Source organism: Heteronotia binoei, chromosome 9 (genome assembly GCF_032191835.1).
Source record: "Heteronotia binoei isolate CCM8104 ecotype False Entrance Well chromosome 9, APGP_CSIRO_Hbin_v1, whole genome shotgun sequence".
NCBI classification, from domain to species: domain Eukaryota; kingdom Metazoa; phylum Chordata; class Lepidosauria; order Squamata; family Gekkonidae; genus Heteronotia; species Heteronotia binoei.
The window spans coordinates 102,244,862-102,256,239 of record NC_083231.1 but is presented as its reverse complement, the minus strand read 5'-3'; the positions used below and the strand labels follow the sequence as shown (position 1 = coordinate 102,256,239).

At 43.2% G+C, this 11,378-nt stretch overlaps 1 protein-coding gene across 5 annotated transcripts in view; it reads right to left on the bottom strand.

Moving 5' to 3' along the window:
- Positions 1-11,378, bottom strand: part of MAPK10 (mitogen-activated protein kinase 10) — a 313,465-nt gene that overhangs the window by 76,045 nt on the left and 226,042 nt on the right. For all 5 annotated transcript variants that reach the window (XM_060247089.1, XM_060247090.1, XM_060247092.1 and 2 more), the window contains 2 exons: positions 7,843-7,972; positions 292-350 (listed from right to left, as the gene is read on the bottom strand). In XM_060247089.1, the coding sequence (XP_060103072.1) occupies positions 292-350; positions 7,843-7,972 (189 nt within the window). The remainder of the gene's footprint in view (positions 1-291; positions 351-7,842; positions 7,973-11,378) is intronic.

Below are 11,378 nucleotides of genomic sequence, written 5' to 3'. Positions count from 1 at the left end.
TCCACTTCCTCCCTGCATTTCTTCAAGTACCCCTACTAGAATGCTTTGCACACATTTTCCATTTCTGCTTTCATAAACATAGGTGATGGGTGCTTTCCAAAATACCTAAAGGCAGCAGAAGGATGGAACAAATTCACAGATTCTACCTTGAGCTTCTCTTTTATTAGAAGGAGGAGAACATCTGTTCTATTATTCCTCAATTTTAATTTTCTCTGCAGAGTGCAATGCCCTCTTCTCCTTTATCTCGGACCACACAAAGATTTAGGTTTTACTCCTGCCTGCATTACTTACACATCCTGGAATTCCTCCAGTGATTTCTGTGGTGTGAAGACATTTAATAAACTGATAATCTGAAAAACATAGAGAAGAGGAAGGGAGGGAAGGAGAGAGTGAGGACAGTAAACTATGACCACTTGATCGTGTTAGGATGGATTGTGATATAAAATAACATTGGCTGTTTCTAACTCGTCAGTTAACACTAAACAATCTTGCTACGATAGTAATAACACAAATCTCATTTGGGAGCAAAATGGTGGACAGAGTTGCCACCCTCCAAGTGAGGGTCTAAAGAGCTCCTAGAATTACAACTGATTTCCATACAGGCTGCTCTCCCTCACCATGGTAAGTTATGGGGAAGTGGGGACTGATGAAACGGGCTACCCAAGAATTGGTCTTTCTCGGTTTCTCAAAGAATTCTCGGAAGGAATTTAGTTTTCCCCTCAGGAATTCTCTGAGAAAAGCTGGAAAGGCTAAGGCAATTACGAAGTGAGCCAGAGGGAATTAGCCCACAGTAAGTCTGTTTCTCCATGACAGAAATTGCTTGGATGATGACGATAGGTGCTCTCAAAATATTCTGTGTTCCACTAAAGGTTTCATCCCACACTACAGGCTCAAAGTAATTTCCTCCAGCACTTTATCCTTGGTATTAAATATTCACCAGATAAGTCTCTCACTGTAGCTGATGTCTTTGTCATACCAAGATGTATGAATGTAATATTTGATATTTCACTCTGATATTTGAACACGGTATTTCATCTTATCAGGGCATTTTAGCTGACACAAAATAGTATTCCATACTTAACCATATTTAATAATTCACAACCAGTGGTATTTAGAATATGACATGCAGAGTTCCGCAAGGAACTTGTGGGGAGGGGACATCGCTCCTAACTTTCCTGCCTCTCTTTTCCCCACCCTTCGCTATCACTCTTCCTCTTTTTCTCTGTCTCTTCCCCCCGCAGAGAGATTCATGGGGGATGGGCTCACTTGCCCACCCCTTCCCCACTGCTGTGCATGCCTGGCCAGCCTCCCTCCACTGCTCTAGCCACCCAGTTTCAAGCCCCTCCCCCCAGCTACAATTCTCCTCAAACATCCGGCAGCCCAGTCAATTGCCTCCTGATGCAATGGCAGCAAAAGGAAGACGTGAGAGGAGACAGAAGTTCCTGCCCCTATTCTCCACTGAGACAGCAGAATTTGACTCACATACCCAGACACAGAGCCGGTGTGTCCATTAGGCAACATTCGGCAGCTGCCTCGGGCACCGGCTCTTGAGGGAGCGTGTTGTTTCTGCTTCCTGAGAGGCCAGAGAAATCTTCCGGCCCCTCAGCAAACAGAAACAATGAAGGCTTAACTTTCAGTCCCGGGCACTCTCGAACGCCCAGGACTGAAAGTGTCGCCTTGTTTCTGCTTGCTGAGGGGTTGGAGAAATCTTCCTGCCCCTCAACAAGCAGAAACAAGGGCGTGATGCCACGCATGCACAAAGCGTGCACACGATAATTATTTGTGGGGGGGTGCGCGTCGGGGTTCTGTCTCAGGCGGCAGAACCCCACACACCGGCCCTGCCCAGACATTCCTCATCTCCAATACTGTGCTGCTCAACTCACCAGAAGTTTCAGTAGCAAAGGGAAGGGACAGCAGAGGTTTCCCCTCCTCTCCCCACCAAACCCACCTCCAATGCTGCTGCCTCAGTGGTTGTTTCAGCAGTGTTGGGGGTGTCAGTGTTTCTCCTGGGCAGCCCACACACTTCCAGGAAGGCTGCCTCAGCAGGAGGCAGAAAGAAGGAGGCTTCCAGGAGAAATCTGCCTGAGTTTGTGTAGATAACTGCTCCCTGGGTTTAGTTTCTTTGGAGAAACCCCTCTTCTGAAAGGTTTCAGACTTTTCTACAAACCAAGGGGGTCCCCTAAGCTTGGGGCTAAATCTCCCTTCTGTCAACATGGCCCCAATCTGCAGATTTACGTAACTGCAGATTTAAAGATCTGAAGGTCATAAAAGGTAAAGGTAGAACCCCATGCAAGCACCAGTCATTTCCGACCCTCAGGTGATGTTGCATCATGATGTTTTCACAGCAGACTTTTTACGGGGTAGTTTGCCATTACCTTCCCGTCATTTACACTTTCCCCCCAGCAAGCTGGGTACTCATTTTACTGACCTCGGAAGGATGGAATGCTGAGTCAACCTTGAGCCAGCTATCTGAACCCAGCTTCCGCCGGGATCAAACTCAGGTCATGAGTAGAGCTTCGACTGCAGTACCGCAGCTTTATCACTCTGCGCCAAGAGTCATACCCCACCACAAATTTTGTTAGACTTTAAGGTGCTCCTGGACTCTTACTCTAAAGTACTGACAGTTTTGATCACACTGAGAACTGGACATATTGATTGTATTTGGTATAATTATACAATGGTATTTATTTTGATTCATTTACTTCATTTATTTACTTCAGTAATACAATACAGTAATATATCATTCTCTTCTCTTCCATTTTATCCTCAAACCACCTTCCTGGCCTATATGTGGAATCTCCCTGGATTTAGGGGGGGGGGGTGTTGGGGGGACTCCTCTTTTTTAAGGTTTCAGACTTTTCTACAAATCGAGGGGGGGTGCTTTGGCTCAGAAAAAGACCACTGACATCACTGTCCTCTTGCCACAATGGAGACCTTTGGGTGCATGAGGCAGGTTCCTTGAATATCTGTGCTAGACTTCTCTTTGCATGTTGGCAAGCCTTCACCATTGCAAAAAAGATTGTGATACCTTTCATCTACCAGAACCCCTGCCATAGGCAGTGACTATTCCTATGCCATAGTTTTCCTATGCCATATCTCTCATGAGATTCCCCAAATGGGCCAGGAACTTGAATGTGGTGGGTTCTTTCAGAATGTACCCCAGCAGTATCTCCATCCAATCAGAATCTAAGTTTCTGTCCTACATGCAAGTTAGGGTAGACTGCACCCCTTCCTGCCAGTCATATATTCTCAGCCTCACCTGCCTCACAGGCAGTTGTGAGGATGAAATGGAGGAGAAGAGGCCAATGTAAGCCACTCTAGCACTCCATAAGGTAGAAAGCTTGTATTACTGAGGTAAATAAATGAAGTAAATGTATAAATGCCACTGTATAACTGTACCAAATAGTACCACTAAATTGACACTAAATTGTTCAGGCTGGTGAGAACCAGAGAGGATTGTGAGGAACTCCAAAGGGATCTGTTGAGGCTGAGTGAGTGGGCGTCAACGTGGCAGATGCGGTTCAATGTGGCCAAGTGCAAAGTAATGCACATTGGGGCCAAGAATCCCAGCTACAAATACAAGTTGATGGGGTGTGAACTGGCAGAGACTGACCAAGAGAGAGATCTTGGGGTCGTGGTAGATAACTCACTGAAAATGTCAAGACAGTGTGCGTTTGCAATAAAAAAAGCCAACGCCATGCTGGTAATTATTAGGAAGGGAATTGAAAACAAATCAGCCAGTATCATCATGCCCCTGTATAAATCGATGGTGTGGTCTCATTTGGAGTACTGTGTGTAGTTCTGGTCGCCGCACCTCAAAAAGGATATTTTAGCATTGGAGAAAGTCCAGAAAAGGGCAACTAGAATGATTAAAGGGCTGCAACTCTTTCCCTATGGAGGTGCGGGCCCTGCGGAATCTCGACCAATTCCGCAGGGCCTGCAAAACGGTCCTCTTTACACAAGCGTATGCCGGCTGCTGAATTAGGACCTAGAGTAACCGTGTCTCAAGATTCTCGTCAGTATAGATACTTAAACTGGCAGGCACCAGCGTCAGAATATTATTATGCTGCCAGATTAATTTAACTCAAACTGTGAATTTTAAAATTTTTTAATTATTAACGGGTTTTTATAATGTTTAGATGTTTTTACTGTTAACTAAGTCTTATCTATTACCTATTGTTGTACATGTATGGATGTTGTTAGCCGCCCTGAGCCGCCTCGGCGGGGAGGGCGGGATACAAATAAAATTATTTATTATTATTATTATTATTATTATTATTATTATTATTATTATTATTATTATTATTATTATTATTATTATTATTATTATTATTATTATTATTAGGAAAGGTTGAAACGCTTGGGACTCTTTAGCTTGGAGAAACGTCGACTGTGGGGTGACATGATAGAGGTTTACAGGATAATGCATGGAATGGAGAAAGTAGAGAAAGAAGTACTTTTCTCCCTTTCTCACAATACAAGAACTCGTGGACATTTGATGAAATTGCTGAGCAGACAGGTTAAAACAGATAAAAGGAAGTACTTCTTCACCCAAAGGGTGATTAACATGTGGAATTCACTGCCACAGGAGGTGGTGGCGGCCACAAGCATAGCCACCTTCAAGAGGGGTTTAGATAAAAATATGGAGCAGAAGTCCATCAGTGGCTATTAGCCACAGTGTGTGTATATATATACATATATATAAAAAACATTTTTTTGGCCACTGTGTGACACAAAGTGTTGGACTGGATGGGCCATTGGCCTGATCTAACATGGCTTCTCTTATGTTCTTACCAATATATCCTCAAACTTAGGGGACCCCCCCAGTTTGTAAAAAAAAGAGAGATCCTCCCCCTAAAAAAAACCCCTAAAACTCTTTCTGTGTATGAAACTCCATATCTGACAGTTGTCAAAATCAAAGCCCTCAAGAAACACTGTGAAAGGACTCCAATTTCAAATTTGGAAGTGTGGGGTAGGAAGCGTTCACACTGAAAACTTAAAATTCTGGACTCAGAATTTTGCAAAGATTCCTTTTAAAAATAAATTTCAAATAATTGTCAAGATTTGTTCCAACTTTGTTCAAAGACTAGAGCAGCCCTCTCTTTCACTGCCCTGAAAATGTGTGGATCAATCCTATGGGAAAACACAGCATAAGCAAATGCCCCTCAAAAAAGATCTGGTTATGCTGGAAAGGAGCAGTGCTTCTCCCAGCTCAATGAGAGGACTGTAAAAAGAGGAATGTGATAGACAACTGCTTCTAGAATATGGAGGCACAGTTCTCTCCTCGTATTGTTTTACCCCCATGAGTAAATCCTGACCTTGAACTTAATCCTGATTGTGTTCACATAGGCATTATCCAGCATAAGCGTGTACCAGTTTTGTAGCTGTATACAGGATAACCAGAGAACAGTTGCTCTTTTGTTGCACAAGAGAAGGGAAATGGAATTGGTTTTTTACTCCTTGTGGGATTTAAATAAGAGAGGATCTCCATAGCAACAGCACAATCAGATATGCTGATATGGGGCTCAATTATAACTCACTTTCTTCTGGTTGGCAGACAGGTAACGTGGAGAAGCTTTTGCCCTTTTTGCCAGACATCCGCTTTGGAAAAGGGGTAAAAATCCAAGATGGTGGCCAAGGAAGCAGACCCTTTTCCTTAAGCTCCGTGTTGGCAAGATATTAATAAGTTACTACCTTCAGGTTGTTTTACTTCACTGATCTTGGAGTTTGCTATTAACACTTCTGAGACCTGAGAGATCCAAGAATTTGCTGCCAGGTGGCTGGGAGTTGCTATAGGAGCAGAGAAGCAATCGGCCAGATGCCATTAATTGGACAGCTTTTACTTGGGTTCCCGCCCCCACCCCCCGCCCCAGTTTATCTTGTGTTTTGCATTCCTCCCTAAATTTTTCCTGACAGCTTTGAAGAGTTGTTTTGTGTAGCAAAAGCAAAGCTGCCACTGGCTGAAAACCATAATCTGGACTGAGTTCAGTCTCTTTAAGCCTTTAAACATCAGCTTTTTCTATTGTTTTGCAAGTTTTCAGGCCAACAAGTACTCTCCCACAACCAGTGCTTTGGAAAAGGGTATCATGAATGAATAAGCGTTGATAATAAATAATAATAAATGAAGAATAAGCAGCCCCATGATACAGAGTGGTGAAGCTGCAGTACTGCAGTCTGAGCTCCCTGCTCATGACCTGAGTTCGATCCCGGTGGAAGCTGGGTTTGGGTAGCTGGCTCAAGGTTGACTCAGCCTTCCATCCTTCCGAGGCTGGTAAAATGAGTACCCAACTTGCTGGGGGGAAAGTGTAGATGACTGGGGAAGGCAATGGCAAACCACCCCGTAAAAAGTCTGCCATGAAAACATCATGATGTGACGTCACCGTAGAGTCAGAAATGACTGGTGCTTGCACAGGGGACTACTTTTACCTTTTTTTACTATAAATGAAGCTCATATCCTAAATGCATGCAACTTCTGCTCAAGTATCAGTGAAAGCACATTACTCACATTTGCAGGCATACAGGTAAAGGCAGCTTCAGTTTTTTTGAGGGAAGAGTGCTCCAAGCCCTACATGCCCCCCCAAGTGCATCACCAATGCCTTATCTTCCTCTATGTTATTGCTTCCCACATGCTCTTCTCTCTCTAGGGTTGGTGCTAGTGGGACAAAATAAGTCACTTGCTTCTCTGTTCCCTTCATAATCTCTCCAAAGAAGAACAGCTACATTACCCCACCAGAGGCTCTTGAGATTTTATGAGCCATAGCATGTCACGTACCTGACTGTTGCCAGTCTACAGGGTTATCCTACCCTTTGCTGGGAATGGACTCAGTAAAAGTACAAAAAAAACCCCAACCCCCACTGTGACAATACAAAAATATATAGAAATGAACGCAATTTATCACAAAATTCCTATTCACACATAATCGACTGAAAATTCCATAGGTACCTATACCACAATGCTGATGAAAAATAAAATATTCCAGTGGAACGCCACCAGTGAGATTCTCCATCTTTAAAAAGACAAAGAGCGTTTTCGCACTGACCTTAATCGGCCCGTTTTTGGTTTTTGGCCCGTTTACATTTGCGACGCAAAAGCTGCAGGACTTTGCGGCTCTTCCGGGTTCTGCGGAACAATTAGTGCGAAATCCACGCAGACACTGCGTGGTGAAGAGGGATGTGGCTCCCGATTAAGGTCAGTGCAAAACGCCCCATGTCCTTATTCGTTCATAAGTCCCAACATCAATGGAGTTCTCATCCAGCTGAAGTCAGTCCAAAGGGTTCAAGCCTCTTCTCTCCTTTTCTCTCAATGCGTTTGCTAGCTGACTGAAGCCACATTTCATATGTGATGCTTTTTCAAGAGCCAACAATGCTACAGCATTCAAAAGCACCCTCAGACTTCTACTCAAGCTTTATTGCACGAAAAATGAGGCACACTCAATTGATTATGTGTGAATGGGAATTTTGTGAGAAATGAATGTGTTCATTTCTATATATTTTTGTATTGTCACAGTGAGGGGTTTTTTTTTGAGGGGGGGGGGGTGGATTGGAATCTTTGATGCTGGCCTGGTGCATAAGGCAAGTAATGGCCCTTCCTTTAAAATAAATCATATGAGATGGGGCTGAGGCTCAGGGGAAGAACCTCTGTTTTTCATGAGGAAGGTCTCAGGTTTAATCCCTGGCATCTCCAATTAAAACGGCCAGGCAGAAAGTGATGTGAAAGCTACATACAGAAAATACTTCCTAATGGCATAGCAATTCTCACCCCCCCCCCCAATCATTTTCTCTCTTATCTGTGTCAATCATACACACTTTTTCAATCCCCCCCTCCACTGAAACAAAACTTACATTTTTGTGGTTCACACACTTCATGAGGACTAGCTCCCTGTAAGCTCGCTTAGCGTGCGTTTGATTTTGAAACGGCCTGCTGAGCTTCTTGATGGCCACATTTCTGTCGAGAACAGCATCATATGCAGCACTGGAAGATTCAAAAGGTACAAACAGATCATTTCTGCACATCAGATCATTTCTGCATATTAGCAACAGCCTTTTAATGTCTGATAATGTCAAAGATATTTTTTTTAAATCTTTGCACTAGAGTTCTTGTTAGAAGACACTATCCTATGGCATTCATGCCTGATGCTCCTCCAATCACTCCCAGATTTCTGTTTCATTATTAACATAGATATGTCTTTTCATTCATAAGCATTTATAAGATACTTTGCAATAATGTTAAAATCTATAAATCATAACAAAAAGAGAGCCACAAGTGGGAACCAATTACACAGCATCAAAAATGAACAGAACAAAGAGAATGAGCGGGAACATCAGTATTTACCATAACCTGAAAGCAAGCAGTCAATAAAACCCCTATAGCTCTCTAAAAAGTTACCAGCTCAGCTTGACAGATCAGCGGATATGGAACAATACATTCCTTTCTTGGAACACAATGACAGAGTGTTGCCATAAAATCACTTCACAGCTTCCAAGGAAAGCCTTCGTACGTGAGAATGGGGGTTCATATGGGAGAGAGTAATCCTTAAGCAATCCTTAAGCACTTCTGGAGTTTTAAAGGCTTTGAACTGTCTCCAAAGCCAAGTAGGAAGGAGGAAAGTTGATTGAAAATGAATTCTGCCACATCCACAAACTGCAGTTACATCTGGACAGTGTTTGAATAGCTGGAAGTACACTGGAGTGGTCTCATCACATACCACAGCTTTCCTATTCACCAAACACTGCTAGGGTGCGGTCACACTCACCATTAAATCCGTCTGCAACGCGCCTCTATTATAATCCGCACAACCAATTTTCCGATCAGACAACAGCCAGGCTCCCGTTCTATCCCATGTGGGTCCCGTTGCTGGTCGATCAGAGTGCTCTACCGGACCTCGTTTCATGAGACTTCAATCTGCATTAGCGCAGGCACAGTGATGCCCGCTATCTGCAGCATGTCGCTTTTAAATGGGTCGGATCACTAACAGTTTTGCTAGTCTGTTGGCACTACTTTTCCAGCATGAGCACTATGCATGCAGAAAAAAACCCAGGAATTCAAATCAGTTCACATCTAGTTCACATCTACTTTCAAAAGTGAGTTTTGTTTCCGGACATAGGGGCGGGTAAACGATTTATCGAGCCAACATTTGCTCACTCATTCACTGGCGCAGTGATATCACTTACAAGGGGCTTTGGGAGGGAAGCGGTGGTGCACTTCCGACGAGTCGCCAACGATTGAGTGTTCAAACAAAGAAATTCCGCTCAGAAACCGTCAAAAGAATTTTGTTCCGGATTTAAAGCAGTATCAAATTAGTCCGCGCCCCAGTCGTCTCAACGCGGGACTCGAACGAGCTAACCACCATTCGCAGATGCTGACGTTTGGACAACCGCTTAAAATCTGACATGCTTCTGGACTCCACTCATGCCCGTAGCGGGATTTTATGAACGTCTGACCTCACCCTTAGTTGTATTACTGGGTGTATGAGTGTGCCATCAAGTCGCAGCTGATTTATGGTGACTTCATAGGGTTTTCAAGGTCAGAGGTGGTTGGCCATTGCTTATCTTTGCATAGGCACCCTGGAATTCCTTGGTGGGCTCCCATTCAAATAGTAAACAGGGCTGACCCTGCTTAGCTTCCAAGATATGATAAGATCAGGCAAGTTTGGTCCATCCAGGTCACAGCGTTGCACTACTTTATGGTAACGCAAATCCCCTTCCCAGTCTGCCTCTTCAATGTATAAGATGACTCAAAAGAGGCACAAAAATACATTGATGTGCCTACCTTGCCATGGGGTTGTAGCAATCGGAAATCCTGCAGCTGCCACTCAGAGTAGGTAATACTGACCCTGACAGATCAATGGTCTGACTCAATATAAGATAGCTTATTGTGTTTATAATGTGAGAGGAAACATCAGTGCATCTAATTCTCAATGTGGCCCTGTGTGTGGATACTTATACCCATAGACTGCGGCTATAGGCAGACATGACTGATCTTTCTACAAACCTCAGAAAAGCCCCATGTTTGCAGAAAAATCTAAAATTAAAAAAATAACCATCTAAAAATTATAAAATAATGCCCTGAGCGGCCACTGCTAGACAACCAAACAGTACTACTAGCCTTCAAGCCTTGGTTTCTATCAGTAAAAGGCGGGGGGGGCAGGGCCCTTTCCAAGGCTTTTGTGATTTTCAAGGGATGATTCATTGCAGTCAGGCCTGGCAGCAACCACCAACAGCCTCCTACCATGTGACTTGCATGACTCACCCACACCTAGCTCCTTGCTATTATCCAACAGCAGCCACCCCAAGAAATCCAGTGTGATTCTCCCCAGATACTGCCCTCAAATCTCCAAGAATTTCTGAAGCCAGAATTGGCATTGCTAGTTTGCCCACCAAAATATGTACAAGCTCACCTGCCCACATATAGTTATGTAAAGCATTTGAAGTATTCTTGTATCACAGGAAGGATTTCATCAAACCAAAGCACCTCTAGTAATGGCATGCATCTGTTAGATCTACCTCAAGGTGCCTATTTCTCTGTAAGGATTCCCACAGATGCTCTTGCTGAATATGGCTTTATCTTAGCATCTTTATAGCTGCTACATTTTTTCTTAACAAAAGCTATATGTCAGCCATGGTTTTATCATTCAAACAATAACTTCACAGCAATATGCACTATAAAAAAATATCCTTTACCTTTACAATCAAGCATTAGTGACTGGGGGCATTGAAAATGCTGTAAATAAACCCATAATAAATTATGTTTACAGTTGGCTTAGTAAGGTAAATGTTAGTTTTCCAATTGGTCTTTTTAAAAGAGTGAAAGAAATAACAGTAAATAACTATAAAAATAGTCTGGTTTAATGGAAACAAAGATTGTTTTCAGCTAAACACCTAAACTGCCAGGCTCACAATATATGAAATGTGCATGTATGTGTGTAAATATATAGACACAATATTGCTCTTTAATGAGGCAAACGGGGCATATTTAATTGCCAGGAGAGAAATTAGTGAAGCCGTGCTTATTTTAGGAAACAAAAGATAGTAGGAATCCAAGTTGGTCTTCAGGAGAATTATAAGAGAGAGCAGCAAAATTCTACAAACAGGGATTTTTTTTTGGTAGCAGGAACTCCTTTGCATATTAGGCCACACACCCCTGATGTAGCCAATCCTCCAAGAGCTTACAGTAGGCCCTGTAATAAGAGCCCTGTAAGCTCTTGGAAGATTGGCTACATCAGGCGTGTGCGGTCTAATATGCAAAGGAGTTCCTGCCACAAAAAAAAGCCTTGTCCACATATAAAAACACACCACCACCTGGGGGGGAGAGGAGTATATGTAGCTTACCTGCTCTGATAGAAGAAAACAGGCAAAGAAAGACTCTGAGAATCTTGATC